The 16,714-nt window shown below is 39.8% G+C and overlaps 1 protein-coding gene across 4 annotated transcripts in view; it reads right to left on the minus strand.

The window, feature by feature from the left end:
• The window catches only part of LOC146699958 (glutamate receptor 3), a 78,437-nt gene extending 61,726 nt beyond the window's left edge, over window positions 1–16,711 (minus strand). For 3 of the 4 annotated variants that reach the window (XM_085469908.1, XM_085469906.1, XM_085469909.1), the window contains exons 1-2: window positions 16,415–16,711; window positions 15,785–15,943 (exon numbers count right to left, since the gene is read on the minus strand). In XM_085469908.1, coding sequence (XP_085326034.1) covers window positions 15,785–15,943; window positions 16,415–16,502 — 247 coding nt within the window. In that variant the 5' untranslated portion in view covers window positions 16,503–16,711. The remainder of the gene's footprint in view (window positions 1–15,784; window positions 15,944–16,414) is intronic. The other variant, XM_085469907.1, reaches the window with a different exon arrangement.
• Window positions 16,712–16,714: the final 3 nt, after the last annotated feature.

The following is a 16,714-nucleotide window of genomic DNA, read 5'->3' on the forward strand; positions in this document are numbered from 1 at the left end:
CTGCTCAGTGAAGCCGCACAGAAACACTAATAAGTATTAAATGAGGCTAGAAATGTTTGGATTTTAGCATTACAGTTACAGAATAGAGTATTATCAATAAAGTGTAAATTTCTCTTATTTCATTTTGAGTTTCTGTACAAAATGAAGGAACAAAGAGGTTATTCTTTAAATAGAAAATCAAGTCACATACATATTGTTCAGTAATTTGCATCAAAAACAAGACATCTAAAGGAAACCGACTGTGCATATTTCCCTGTCAACCCCTGCATTCAGCCTCTGTCTGTCTCTTTAAGGCCTCCCTCCCAGTGAGCACCCTATTTGTTCTTACTGGGCAGCTTGCTCTGCCCCACAGCAGACTTCCACTAGTCAGATTTCACTGTCAAATGCTTAAATACACATGCATATCTTGAGGTCCAGCTCCCATCTAAAATATGCCTGTGGACAAGGCCAACAACCATATATAGCAACAACCTCTGCAACAGAGGTCACGTAAGATGGTTATACGTGGGCACACACAATCTGATTGGTTTAGATGAGGAAGTGTTTAGTGCATGTTTTCAACCAACAAGAAGCATTTGATTTATTGATAGAAACTTTGATTACTTTGATTACACACATGCACGGCACAGGCTCAAGAAATCATAACAAAATATAAATAATAGCAAATCTCATTAGCAAATTGTATAAATAAAAAATAATTTGTGCTTCTTCTGAAATTAAGCATAATTTATTGCAAAGAAACAGCTGGTGGCCTATTCCACTCGTCAGGATTCAGGATGCACATTGCATTAATTCATGCATTAAATCATCGTGACTCACGAATCACTGATGGAAAACGGGCGTTTTTATCCTTCAGTAGTGTTTTACTCATGAGAAAGTCCTGTTTACGTTGTCGGGCACACGAGAATGCGCATGCATGACCTTAGACTGTATGCTCTGCTTAATGCACCAAGAAATGCAGCACATGCAAAAGCAAATATAAATGCATATAAAGTCAAAAGCTTCATAAAACAATTTTACACGTGTACTTTTCTACCATTGTTACTTTTATGTGTGAGTGGATTTTGAGGGAATGTTGAAAAACTACATATAGTCTAAACTAGGAGTTAAAGTCTAGAAATGATTGGTCAAATAAAAAAAAGAGTTTTTAAGTTTTAAGTTTTTATGATTGCAGTCAGAGTAAAATAATTTCACAGATCTGCGATTTCATGTGTTATTTGCTGGATGTTTTCACCATTTGCTTCTGTTCGTTTGACTTTTCCATTAAGACAGCCATTCCGTCACCCACACATAGTTGATGATTCGGTTCAGTCATCTCTCCCTCTCTCATTTTATCATCAGATCAGCCTGTGTGCGTCTTGGATGGCCACAGTGCACCTGTTATATAATCAAGGGGCTGCTGCACTCAAACATTTAAGCAAAAAAAAGCCAGAAAAAATGTCAGAAAAGATCGATTCCTTTTAAAATCAGCATGCTTCACCTCAAATTACAGATTCACAGCAACATCCAGCTCGTGTTATTCATGCAAAATAGCACACTGCCATAAATAAACACCCCTCAGCTCATCGAAAATCATCCGATCCTATTGGCAAAATGACTGCATTATCTTTTGATTGTCAAGGTTAAACGGACAGTCTGTTCTCCCAAAGGACTAATGAAATCATATATTTGGGCTCATGAAGCTGTAAACACCAGCCAACTACAGTAAATTCCCCTGATCACGGTCAGAAATGAAGTTACGCATCATTGACTTTATTACAGTGGTGAAGTGAAGCTATTTTACTGCTCTGTGCGTTTCTGTTCAGAATACTAACACAGGCCTTCCATCCATGATTAATATCCAGCTGGAGAAATTCAGCTCTCTTCACCCTTTGTCGACTCTCATCTTATTCATCACCTAACAAACACCCACATCTGTCTCTCACTGCTGCCTCTCTCTCTTTTACCCCTCACCCTCTAATTCTCTTCACCTTTTCAAGCTTAAGAGGTACACACAGCAGCTCCAGTAACACCAACACCGTCACATGTCTTCTCTTTTTCTTTTTTTTTAGTCTGAGTCCATCATCAAAATTGCTGTTGGTGGGATGAACCTGTATGTGCACAGCAGATCTGAGCCTTTAAACTGGATTCTTATAGCTCTATCTCAGAATGGAAATAGAGGTGAGCTGCTGTCCTCGCCTGAGAAGCGAACAGCAGACGCATTAAGGAAATTGAACTTTATGCGCATAACACAGTAAGAATGAAGAAATAAACAGTGGATAACTCGTGCTGCGATGAGGAGTTGAGCTTCACTGTTCAGAGCTGTGAGGTTTGAGAGGATTGGGTGCTGCATGTGAACAAAGTCAGGACAACAGTTTTATTTTTTGTGACAATATTAAATAACCTCTTAATGTGTTTACTTCTGCCTGGCAGGAAGTTATTTTTCCACTGCCAAAGAGCTGCGTCTGCAAGAGCAGAGGAAAGCAGGAGGGCTTCAGATTGTTTTACACAGGGACGTGAGGGAAGTCACATTGGTTTATGCCACATGGGGATACCTGTTCTGCGCTGACACAGGGTCACATGTTCACTAAATGAAGAAGCCAGTGAACAAAATACAACATGCAGCTGTGCCAGCTTGTAAAGGACAGGGTCAAAGAGAAACTAGAAACTCTGAACATATTCACCAACTCAGGTGGTGTAACAGGAAATGCCAGAAGATCATCAAGGGCTTGAAACCATGAACATCATTACTTTGAGAGCTGGATTGAAAATCACACCAAAAGTCAAAGTAAAAAAAAAAAATCACAGGCTGACCTCTGAGTCTGTGTGCGTTCCAGATAACATCTGGGCACACGCCTGATGAGACAGTTGATGGTGTCTTAGGGGATCCCTTCTCAAATTTGGATTATGAGTTGAGTTCGCTTCTGGGCAGCGTATGGTGCTATTTGTCAGTGTCTTTTATACTGATACATAACATTACAGAGGATCTCAATTGGATTCTGTTCTAAGGAACATTACAGACAGTCAATGATCTTCATTGTTCAAGAGCTGTCTACACACTGTTCACATGAAGCCGGAAATTGTCCTCCATCAGGAGCAACCCAGAGTCCACTGCACCAGCATAAGGTCTGACAAACGGTCGGAGGATTTCATCACAGTATCTAACAGCAGTTAGGATATTTTCGACTAGCACTTGGAGGTCTGAGTGTGCCCAAAGACCACCACCCAACCAGTCATGTTGGATAATGTTGAGGGCAGCATGACGTTCACCACAGCATCTCCAGACCCTCTGAACCTCCTACATGTTAGAAAAGTAGAAATCTTCACCTATAAAGAAAATGAGGTGCCAGTGGTGTTCCTGCCAGTTCTTGTGTTCTCAGAAAAAATGCCAGATGAGCTGCGAGCAAAGTTCCCACTAAAGGATGTCTGGCTTTCTAGGGAAATCTAATCAAAATATGGACATCAGTAGCCAACTGGAGGTAATGCTGTAGTGCTCTGCCAGTGATCCTCCTGTTTTCCCTGGGACAAGGAAACAGATACCCGTCATGTTGCCGGGTTGATGCCCTTCCAGTTCTGTTCATGCAATGCCCCATCTTCTGGTATGTTCTTTGTGTTTTTGAGACTGCGCTGAGAGATGCAGCAGATCTTTCTGTAACAGAGGTTTGGATGTGCATTTCTGGAGGAGTTGGACAACCTGTGTAATCTGAATCGACTGCAGGTACCCTCTTATAGGACACTGAAAAAAAGCAAAACTGGAAAAATCACTCAGGCAGGTTAAGGGGAGTGCAGTGGTTTGTGACCACCTCCTACTAAACCATTCCCTTCTGCGGGGAGGTTCTCTTGTTGTTGCCTCTCCAGTGCACTTGTTGTCACTTTCATTTGCACCAAAGCGGGTAAAATGGACCCACAAGGGTTTATGTTTCCTAACTGGATAGATTGATATCCCTGAAGTTTAACAAGCTTGGTTTTATATTGTGAGTGTTCCCTTTGTTTTGTTAGCAGTATGCATCAGTGAATGCATTGTTTCCTAATGGAAACAAGCTGGACGCTAAGCTGAAGAGTAAATAGCTAGCATGTCTTTCTGTTATTCTAGGTAATGTGCATCCTGGCAGCATCTGTGGATGTTTTAGCTGGACAGGACGCAAACAGATTTATCTTGAATATTTATATCTGATGACGTATATGATGCAAAACTACCGGTAAAAGCCGTTAATGTGGTCATAAAGTGGTTTAAGCCCACTATGCATGCACTTATCAGTAGAGGCTGAAGAGGTAGAATCACTATCTATACAGAGTAATTATAATATTCTGTAGATGCTTTATTTCAGTATGCTTGTATCTGAGCTGCGAGTTGAAAACATTCATCAACAGTATTTTTTTGCAGCACATGATGTCAAAAATCCTATAATTACAACAACCGTGTGAAATGCAGTCTATATTTTTTTTCCCAATTAATACCCCAGTCTAACATGTCTAACAATTCATGTGCTGTTGTGCACAGGCTCAAAAAAAGAACTCTATTTTTAGACGCTTCAACGGCAAGATGTGAAAAGTCTGCAATTCAGTTTTCCTCAGTACTAGTGGAAGGAATAAAGCAGCCTAGGTTTGGAAGCATAAGTGGAAGCATGTCAAATAAAAGGCCAAGTCTGACAACAGATGTTTAAGGTCATAAGGCACAAATGCTACAAGAAACTGGAAGTCCTTTATAGAACAGTAAGCACGTACTGCATAACCACAGCTGTCTGCTTTTAAAGCACAAAATAGGAATGTTTGATTAGATTTGTGGCGCTATCCTTTATAAAGCCATTATGGTTATTTGACCTTTCAGGATGCTGCAAATCAAAAGATTTTGTTTTCTTTTTTTATTTGGACAGCTTGATCCTTCAAGCATTTTTGTTAGAGCATGTAGGTTATAGTGAAGGGCACAGCAGAAAGCCCAATCCTGCAATCCAGTTTTGACTTTTATGTATGAAAATGAAAGGCGAGGGTTGCAGACAGACTTGCAGTTACACTTTTAGGATCGCATTTCCACCTGAATAACAGCAGGTTTGTGTCAGAACACTTTTCTGTCAACACAGTAGGGCAGCAAAATTAAAGAGAATTTCTATTAATGACAATTCAGTATAATTGTGTCTAAGCCTATGATGTCTTTCTGAAAGTTAGTCACCCGGCACTTTGATCCTGTAGCTCACAGATGGTCATGAAAAACATTTATAGTTATAGTCAGACTGTCCTATTGGCTTTGCTTGTCCTCTGGCTTTTCCTCTAAGCAGGAAAAGGAGAGGTGACTGCATTTCACAAACTGTCATGGCTCACTCAACATCTCACTACAACTGAGACTTATCGCTTATTATTTAATTTCACTGTGTTTTCTCCTTTGTGTCTATAAAAGATATGATGAACATAAGTACAGAAAAAATGCATTAAGTAAAGAATATATTCACAAATCAAATGGAAAATTAAAGAAGATAAACAAGCAAAGAAATAAATGAAGAATGAAATGGAAAGTAAATAAATAGAAGGAACTAAAAAAATAAAGTAGTAAATCAAACTTCATGACTTCATTATTAAAGCCGATAATGGCATCTTCAATTTCATGGAGTTATTTATTGTATCAAAAATAAATAATCTATAATGATTAATTTGCTACAAACTACCTCATCTCATGATGAAACTAAGTTATCACTTGATCACTAAGTTTCATCACCATTGGTCATTATTAATTTCCCCAACATCTTATGGTCAAATATCTATTGGCGACAGTTATACTTTAGCTCAGTGCTAATTAGCAAATGTTACAATTTAAAAAATGAAAAGATAAGGCCTTGGGCACACAGGCCATGCTCCAGATATCTCGGACGTCAGAGTGACATCACTCTCGAGTTGAGTGTGTTTCAGTAATAAAGTCAGATAAGCAAGGAAAAACACGATGTTTTGCTTCTTAGCGAGTTTGAGCCATTCATGCATCACTAGCGAAACATTAAATACTTGTTTTTTTGTGGTTAAAAACACCGCTGCAGCATGTCCATGGACAGAGCCTGTCAGTGCTGTGTGAATGGCTTATTTAACAAGTCTAAAATACACAACAGTTACAGTATAGATCAAAAGTTTTAAAGATTCACTGTCGTCATCTTGGATTGTTAACCCAGGGTTTGCACGGTAGACACCAACTTGTGTACAAATACTTCCCATTCACACGCCGAGCTGCGGTGAAACTGCAACACAAACTGAGCCTGAGACACAAAATGGAAACAGTGAGCATTCACCTTTAAACTAAATCAGCACCTTGTACTATTGCAAGCGACAGCGTCCCCATTTTTAGGCTGCATTGCACTTTTCACAGTTGCGCTACCATTTGGCGAGTAGTTTGCAAATGTTTGCAGACAGGTCCAGGTCTTTGATATCTTCGATGCTGTGGACCCAGTAGAGGTGGTGAGTGACAGGAGAATAGTGGCTAAGCTGTCATCCCTGTTGGACAATATCTCCCACCTCATGCAGGAGACTCTGACAGCACTGAGCAGCTCCTTCAGTGGCTGCGGCACCCACGATGTGGGACGGAGAGATTCCGCAGGTCTTTCCTTCCTACTGCAGTCAGACTCCACAACAAAGACTTCGTAGCTGACCAAACACACACATCCGCACATGTGCAATAACACTAAGTGTAATTTAGTATTTTATTCTATTGTATATAGTATGTTATTCTTTTTTATCTTATCCTATTCCATTGTTTTCTTAATTTTTGCTCCTGTAACTTTGCACTGTCCACTTTCTGCTGTGACACAACAAATTTCCCACGTGTGGGACTAATAAAGGTTTATCTTTACCTCTTATCTATGCAAACTACTGGTATATGTCGTTGTTATCAATTTTAGCTTAACAGCTGCCAGCAACCACTCTCTAGCTGTCTGACGATTAGTGGTTGCCAGGGGTCACTGACTGATCTGTAGGCCTCTGCGATTGGGGCTTTAGCAGTCGATTTCACAGCAGCTGCCAAAAACCTAAAGCAAGCGCTCACTGGTTACTAGATGATCACTGAATGTGGAAAACATTTCACCTACTCCATTTCCACATTGTCACTGTGGGTATGTAGCATGCTGGTGTTAGCGTTTAGCTCAACGGTCTCACAAGGCCATTAGCATGTCAGTTATTAGCAGCAATTTATGCTCTCCACGCGCTTAAAAACAACTTTTTTGCAGTAAGTGTATTAAAAAATAATTCAAACATTGTGCTTGTTATATTTTCTAATAACAACTTTCTTTGCAGGATCTAATCTGCACTCTTACTGTTTAAACTGTGTAGACCTGCTAGTTTACTTTGACCTAAAAAAACCCCCAAACATCATTGTAAATGTTTGATAATGAAGAAAGTCGGGCTGAATTCACAGTGTGCACATTTTAAATGATTCCCATGTTATGACATTTAAGCTTATCATATTTTTATCCACATTACAGTCTGCATTGTTGCACAATTTGTCTCAGCTGACCAACCACAGAGAAAGCACAGGGCATGATAGAGACTGAAGGCTGAGTAGGTGTTTCTCCTCCGGCAGTGTTGTTGAATGTTGGCTGGAATTCCCTCTTTTCTACAGATTACAGCTTTATAAAGGCACACATTTTCTTCCAGTGGGTTAGCCCCCTGCAGGTATTCATTATACACAAAGAGCCAGGCAACACTCGTTGGATTAGCTCTAATCTGAGAAATAAAACTGGAGATTGCCCACATGCTAAACCATGACAGAAAGAAATTTGCAGCAGCAATAAACACACACGGATTGTGGCTACTGGAGTATTATGTGAACATACTTGAATGTATTTCACCTCCACATCCTTTGCAAATGCTGCAAAAACACCAAAGACCATAGTTATAATAGACAGAGTAATGCAATATACTCAGTTTTAAAAAAGTAGAGTGAAGAAGTTATAAATGCACAATTTACAAGCTCTAACTAATGTATTGTGAAATATCAGGTGAAAAATGTTTCACTATAGAAAGCACTGAGAATAGGCTCATCTATCAAATATAAATAGAAAACAAATGGGCCGCAAATTCTAAACACTGGAGAAAAGATATGATTTTTTTCCCCTCTTTACCTTCAAGACTGAACGCTCATACAACTAAACAAATTCATGAAAGCAGCTTCTCTAAATTATTCACTGCCCCGCTGGCATCTTTGGTTTTCTTGTGCATTATTCTGTGACGCGCACAGCTTGTTGTCCTTGAATAATTTCAGGTAACATTTAACGAATAACGGCAGAGATTTCAGAGGTAGCCATGCTGAAGGACGTTGTGTAAGGCTGCAACAAACTGCTGCAGCGTCACTGTAGCTTGTCAGTAGTGATCACCGTCGCTGTGTTACAGCGCTGACATGTAAGCACATTCTGATGCACAGGATGAAAGACTAACTGCACATCTCCAGTGGCTTGCCCCCAGAGCTATCCGGCACTGTTCTGCCATTTCGCAGCATTATGACCGGCCACGGTCGACTGACTAAGTTTGAGCAAAACAACAAATAAGATTATTTCTTACGATCGTGCCGAGCTCATTCGGCTGAATACTTATTGCTCTTTTCAAATGATTGGCAGGTATGCATTCAGTCTACTGATATTTAAATGCCTCTATTGTAGTTATTTAGCATTAGCACTCCCTCGTTCAATAGAAACCTAATGCATTTGTGCTGCATGATGGACCATGACTCATGTCTTGCCCCACAGCAAAGGACCCTGAAAGCTCTTATTAAACTAAGATTTAAACTATTCATGTGAGTGAAAGTGCTTAGAAAACCATATTGTATGCACCTGAAATGCCTCTTTAGTTAGATAAAATCTTCCTAAAGACATTATAAATGGCATGAAAATGCCATGACAAATCTGACGATGAGTACTTGTCAACTTGGCACAGGTCATCCAAACTGACAGGACTCTGGCTGCAGTAGCAGTAACTCAGATATTTTTATCAGTGCATCGTGATAAAAGGACATGCTTTTGGCTAAGTGTCTCTTTTTTGTTCAAGGGCTCCCAAACCGAGAGATTCCATTTAAAGCTTTCAGACACAAACATCTGACTGGCCAAATATGTAAGCAAATGTGGTGAGTGTGTTTTTCATGGTGAAGTTTTAATAATTGAATTCAGAATTTCACAATGAAGCTTTGAAGCCAAGAGTGGAATGCTTTGTCCTCAGAGGATCAGTGACCTCACTGCTATATTTAAAAAAAAACAAAAACAACCTGTTTCTATAAACATTAATTATATCTATGCAGAGTATGGCTTAACATAGTAACTATCATGAAGCACGCTCACCCTTGGGCCAAATGATTTGACAACCCTGTCTCTGATGCTCGTGCATCATCCATGACTTGTCTGTTTAAATGAGTTCTCAGAGTCATGATGAAGATTGTTTTGTATTGCTTGCTCACATTGCAGCACGTTTGTTTTGCTATAGTAACTTAAAAAAAGAAAAGAAAAGATTTGTGCCAAATGTTTAAAACATATAATGCTCTGATAACTTCAGCTACACAAAGATTGGAAGCGGGGGGGGCACAGCTAGCTGTGCTCGGTTTAGCACGGGTATGCTGCTCAATAATTAATTAATCAAATATGGCATCAGATCAGACAAGCTGAAGAGTCAGGCTCATTCCCCTTCATATGATGTATTACCACACTGCATGCTGCACTGCCCTGCACACCCAGTGCAGGGCGATTCGGGTGCTTCCATCTGCCCACAATTGTTCCACGTCTGCAAGCTGCTTTGCAACCCACCTCCACCCCAGCTCCTCCATTTCTGTTTTCTCTGACTTACTAAATCTCATAGCTGTCGTCACCAATGCCTGCCCAGTTCCAGTATAAATAACTGTGTTTAGAAATATCAATCTTCTTTTGCCTATAGTGATCCAAACTGAAATATGTTTTCATTTGTAGCCTTGCAGCTCCATGGACATAACAAATCTACAGAAAGTTTCCATGTCTAGCCAAGAAAAAAAAAACACATAATGTGTTGTTTTTACTTTTTTTATGAATTAATAAAGCAAGATATATATACAATGTTCGTGCTAAGCTCAAGCTCAAAGCTTTACTCTACAAACATGAAAATAGTACTGATCTTTTCATCAAACTTTAAACTTCAGGAAAGAAGTCAAACAAGCATAGATCCCACATCTGTGAATTATCCCTTGTATTGCAGAGCTCCTACTATTATAAACATTCAGAACACATACCCAACTTAGAACAAGGTGACTTTCACACCAGGTGATCCTTTCTATTCGAAATAAACACTAGAAGTTGTGTGCTGTTGTTCCTCCCCTGCTCTCCCTCCTCATCCTGTATAAGAAAATACAAGGTCTCTACAGGTACAGATGAAGCCAATTTAATACATTTTACTATGTTTTAAATAACAGCTTTTAATGTCGCGAAACGTTCCAAGTAAACACTTGGATATAAATTTCAAATGAACTGCACTATATAGTAAATGGGAATTTAAGGTGGACTGATTCTTTTCTACACACTTTATACAACATCCCTCATTCACCCAAGCACTTTTTATATGCTTAAGTGCATTCTATCTAACTTTCACACTCCAACGGATGCATTGGAGAGCAACTTGGGGCTAGTATCTTCCCATATGGAAAAGAAATAGTAAAAACTTATATGATTTACACATGAAAGTGGCCACTTTCTCATTACTTTCATATATTGTTTTAGTAAGTATCCAAAACATACAAGTTTCATTATATAATTTTTCAAGGGATCTTATATCTGTTTTCACTCTTGTATGCTTTTCATACAAGTTTCAAACAAGACAGATACAAACTTTATAATATTTATTATTTGCCTGAGGATACTTGGCATGCAGACTGGAGTAGCCATGGATTAAACCACCAGTCTTCTGATTAGTAGATGGCCTGCTCTACCTCCTGAGCTACTGACGCCCACTACAGTATCATCTGAATATGTTTATCTTACCAAACTGCATGTAGCCATTAAGTACTTTCACAGGTACAAAAACAGCCTGATGGAGCTCAAACTCTAAAGATGTTTTTGAGTAAAGAGAAAGAACAATATAAATATTTTCCTCCCAGTTACATAGACTAATAAAACTATGCCAAATGCCCATGTCCAGTCTCACTGTGATCTCCTCTTTCTCTTATTTTTCCCCTTACCACTGACCAGTCACAGCCCTTCCCTGAGCCTGGTTCTGCTGAGGTTTGTTTCCTGTTAGAGGGAGTCCTTCTTTCCTGCTGTCACTAAGTGCTTGCTCACAGGCTATCGTTGGATTACTATATAAAGCAGTGACTTGTGATTTGGTGTCATGTAAATAAGGAATCAAAATCAGCTTTATTGTCAAAGTATTTGAACACACACTGGCCTGGCTGTTTCTTTGCAATCAGTGAACAAAGTAGACAGCAGACCAAACTGACAACATGTGCAGCACATTTATAGTGCGAGAGTGCAGAGTGTGTTGGAACAAGTAGTGGAATAAATAAGGGATGGATTACTAGTTACTATAAAACAATATATAAAAGCTGAATTCAATTAAACTAAAACAGTCATTACTATAAATGAATAAGGTTTGCTGTGATTTGACGTTCTCTTCCTGCTTTAGCCCTGATCCGGACTAGCCGAGGGTGTAATATTCATCTCTTCCTCCACAGCGACTGCTGAAGTGCCCTTGAGCTGAGCACTGACCCCACAGCTGCTTCAGTGTAATTGCTCAGCAGTTGACAGTGCAAGGTTGTAGTCAAACCGGGCAGTGTCAAGGTGTGAGCGTGTGAATGTGTGTAAACCTGCATCCGCCTGCAGCTTCTCCTCAAGGCTGCTCCAATCTGGTCGTCGGTGAGAGCTGCTAACGCTCACCACCAACCACATGACCTCAACAGCATTTAATATGATTGAGAGCCTGGGACGTAGTTGTGTTCGTGCCCTTTCTTTTTCTTTTCTTTTTTTAAGCTCTACTCTCACTTTACTATAAATGAATAAGGTTTGCTGTGATTTGACGTTCTCTTCCTGGTATAGCCTTCTAAATTGGAAAGTAGATCAAAGTCTGACTTGTTTCAAAAATAGATCCTGCCTTAACAATCAAGTTAGAGTGCATAATCTACATAAGTAGACAGGGTAAAAAATAGCAACATTGGTGCTTGAAATGTTATTTAAAAACATTTTAAAATCAAACATGTTAACTAAAAAGAAACAAGTGAACATTTTAAGGCATTTTATGAATAAACATGCACTTGAGACATTGAAATAATACTAATGGTATTTCCCTACATGATTAATGTGGCTAAAAGAATTCTAATTCTCAGTCCTAATCAGTTTTATTTGTATGGTGTCGCATTACAACAGCAGTCGCCTCAAGGCAGTTTCTATTGTAAGGTAATGACCCAACAATAATACTGAGAAAGCCCCAACAATCAGATGACACCCCGTGAGCAAGCACTTGGCCACAGTAGGAAGGAAAAACATCTAAGACACAATTCAAGATAACAATATTATCACGACATCTGTATGAAATTTGAAAAGAAATGATTATAATGTCATTACTCACATTTAGCAAATTAATTCGATTTAACATGTCAATGAGAAATGAGAGCAATTACAGAGACATATACAATATTATGTGTGCATTATTAACCCAACATCAATATTTAGCTCTTTAAATATCACGCTTATTGTTAATACCAGTTTACAAAAGTAAAATATCCCAATTTGGATTTGGTGAGTCAAAGTATTCACTGCAGCATCAACAATGCAGAAGAAAAAGAAGAGCAGGAGGAGGAGGAGATCTGGCTGCATGAACTGGTCTGTGGCGCATTAGTGGAACTGTACATTGCCTACACACTGAAGTGCTCTTACATTAGCCTCTGTCTGAGCAGCATCACACTGGTTGAGTCATAGCAGAGGAAGGATAACTAGCCACAATAAACACTCCTAATAAGAAATACAGTGAAATATTGACAGCTTAATCAAAGTTTTTTTTAACAATGCAGTCTTAAAAATGTATGCTGTTGGTGCAGAAGCACAAAATGCGCTTTTTACGGATCACTCAGAAATGTCTCTTCATTCACACGCATTTAACACTCGTGTTAATTACTGCGAGTTAGGGAAAGGCTAAACACTTCAATTGATTAAACGTTAAATAAATGCTTGCCTGTCACCACATGCAGAAAGTATAATCCCCACACTCATTTAGCTTAACTCTCCTCTTATTACCCAGCCAAGCTATCAGGTCTGTCTCCACTGTCTGTTATCCCTGCCCTGACCTCAGTCTTAATGGATATAACCTTCCCATTTCTGCATTTATGCACACAATCAGTCCTGGCCTGCGGCAAGGTGTCACATCAATACATCCTGCAGCTTCACTCCAGCCACAAATTGGGTGAGATAATAAACACAACAGCACAGTGAGGTTCTCTTTGTTGGAATCAATTCAGTCAAGTTGCAATGGCTGGAAATTGTTTGCTGCAATCGATCATTGGATGTTTACAAGTTTTGTTGTTTGTTAACTTTCATATCTGCAATGTAAGCAGCAAATGTGCGATTCGGGACAGTTGGAAAATCAGTCATATATTAGCGAGGAGGGTAAAAACAAGGAAAAAGAGCGCTTGGTGAGAATTGATTTTTCCATACTGGATAGCAAACAGGCACACACACTATTGCTGGACTACGGATTTCCACCTATTGATCCACACTGCCAATAACAGAGACATTTGCCATTAGGAATTTGCGATGGTTGTTACAGACTGACCTAGATGGAGGTCTCTAGTGTTGTCCTGCTTTTTTTTAACCACTCAGAATCAAAGCAAACACAACAAGTGATGAAAGCAAAAAGTAATTGCTCTGTTCCTTTTTATCTTTCAATTGTTTTATTTAAAGAGGGAACTATGTAGACGGTCTCAAGGATCACAAGAAATGAGCAGATTTAAAATCTCAGTCATATCAGCACTTGCTAATATTATCAAAATTGACAAGGCTTTCTGTAGGAAAGCACAGCTATGACTAATGTGTAATTCTTGCCAAAATAGAAATGTGTCAAATCATAATCATCACATTCATTTGCTACATCGACACCTGCCAGGCAAGCGGGGCATTATGCAATCCAGACTACTATAATAAGAATTGTGTAGTTTGGTGCATTTTCAAGCAAATTCCTTAGTCACAAACTGGCCTGGCTGGTCTGCATAATGAGCTGCTAACTGGTCTTTTTTCAACAAGAGAGTACTGAGCTAAGCTTGCATCAGCTTATCTGGCTGAAATTAATCCTCCTGATTATCAGCTTTCTTCTTCTTCTTATCCTTTAAGAAAAGCCTTAAGCTTCTTTCAAAAACAATGGGTTCAGATTTAGTCAAAGTCAGTTGCGGCTGTGGACAAACTCTTTGCAGTTTGTGCTTTAGCCCTGATCCGGACAAGCCGAGGGTGTAATATTCATCTCTTCCTCCACAGCGACTGCTGAAGTGCCCTTGAGCTGAGCACTGACCCCACAGCTGCTTCAGTGTAATTGCTCAGCAGTTGACAGTGCAAGGTTGTAGTCAAACCGGGCAGTGTCAAGGTGTGAGCGTGTGAATGTGTGTAAACCTGCATCCGCCTGCAGCTTCTCCTCAAGGCTGCTCCAATCTGGTCGTCGGTGAGAGCTGCTAACGCTCACCACCAACCACATGACCTCAACAGCATTTAATATGATTGAGAGCCTGGGACGTAGTTGTGTTCGTGCCCTTTCTTTTTCTTTTCTTTTTTTAAGCTCTACTCTCACTTTATTAGGTTCCTCAGACATCTCTAAGGCAGCTGACAGAGTTTGGAGAGCTGCAGCTGATCCTCAACCGTGATGTGTGAAGCAAAGTTGGTGAGACAAAAGATAACAAATTAATTCTCCAGACAGAACTCGGTGCCCTACATGGCAGTTGAGGGACTGGTAGACCAAATATGAGACATTCTTACACTTTGCAGCTTACTATTGAGTGCATCATGTTTGCAGAGATGACTACATGGATTAGCAAATGTTATAGCTGATACTGTGGGCTATTTAGAGAAGATAGAAGAGTCTGCAGCACTATAAAGCTAGTACACACTAATGTGATATTTAAAGCCGCTATAAAAGGACAAGTGACATTCAAACTCCCCTGAACATTAATGGGGTGGGATGGGTGAGTTTGCAAAGGGGTATACCTGCACATGGATAAACAGAGAATGTGTCAACATTGTTAAACTCCTGTAAAGTGATGTCTCCTTATTCACCTTTGTAAATACATCTCATCTTTTTTGTGTTTTCAATTCTATTTGTCTGATTCCACAACTTTTTGTTTTACAGTCACAACATTTTAATTTTCATCCTATACTCCAACAAACATGGTGGCAGTGTTTTTTTTTTTGGGGGGGGGGGGGGGGTTTCCTGTGCACTTTTGAGCACATTCATCCAAGTTCTGCTCATCAGCTTCTCTGGAATGACAAAATTAAAAAAAATCCGTTTGGCTAATTACGGGCCATCAAGCTCCATAATCCAGCTGGTGAATTTTGGATGCTATGACTGAGGAGTTTGAGTATTAAGCCAGACATTTGGCAGGTGTCTGTGTTTATTCATACGCCATTTCCAGCTCATAAACATCTGTGTCCTTTTTTTGGAATGGCCTATCAACGAGACTATTAGAGCAAAAATGATTTGATGTACTCCGCATGTGTTTGACTGTTTGCGTGTTTTGGTTTTTTTAGCCTTGAACTTGCAGCACTTTTTATTCCAACCTGAGAAAAAAAATAGTACTAAAACAGGAATGTTTCTTATTGTTCTTGTGCAGAGAAAGGCAGTGGTACAGTGCAGAACTACTCACAGGCATGTGTGACGGAGAAACTGTTGGAGGACTCCAGGTTGTCAACATTGTAATTGAGGTGGAAGGGTTTCTCTGTCACATTCTGGTTGGTGTTATACAGCTGGACAGCAAACCTGAAGGCGCTGTGTTCCTGCACTGTGGAGCGCATGAACAGTCCGCCTACGGGAAACAAAATGTCACATAAGACAGCGCTTTAATTAGTCCATCCCCAGCATGCATAACCCTGCGTTTGCTCTATCTCGAATCCCACTAAAAAGGACGGCAGGCTGACTGCGTGATCGCATTATATCAGAGGCTCGTACGTAAGTTAATTTCAATGGAAGAAAAAAAAAAACAAGAAAAAAATGTGTAATACATTGTCACACTAAATAATGCGCCATAATTCTCATTTTGACAAAATTATATAAATTCATTTTTTTAACAAACCGCCCACAAAGACGCGCAAAATCCCAGTTTGGGTTGGTAAGAAGTGAAGTTGGCAACGAATTAAGCAAAAAACAAACAAACAACAACAACAAAAATAAAACCTCAAGCAGTGACTAATTGAGACTTAAAGAGTGGTGTCCTATTTTAGACTGTGGTAAATGTTTTTAAAATGAATATGTAGTCAGTGCATCCCATTGAACTTACCGATGTTGATTTGGTTTGGAAAGCCTGCCAGCGAGTGCCCCAAAGAATTGAGTAAAAAAAGGACTGCCGCTATTGTGTGATGCCACATTTTCTCCGAAAACTGGAATCAGCTCCTGGTCTGTGTGTGACAGAGAGAAAGAAACAGGGAGAACCATGTACACGGGCTTGTTCGCAAAGAAATCCACAAGATGCGGCAGGTCTCTCTCTCTTTCTCTCTCACTCTCTCACTCACTGTGTGCACCCACGTTGAATTTGTGCCAGCGCAACTGCAGCGCCAGCCCTCTGCTGCTGCTGCTGCTG

This window comes from Copadichromis virginalis, linkage group LG10, assembly GCF_057382275.1.
Source record: "Copadichromis virginalis isolate Kocher_CV1m ecotype Utaka linkage group LG10, C_Virginalis_male_GT1.1, whole genome shotgun sequence".
Taxonomy (NCBI): Eukaryota; Metazoa; Chordata; class Actinopteri; order Cichliformes; family Cichlidae; genus Copadichromis; species Copadichromis virginalis.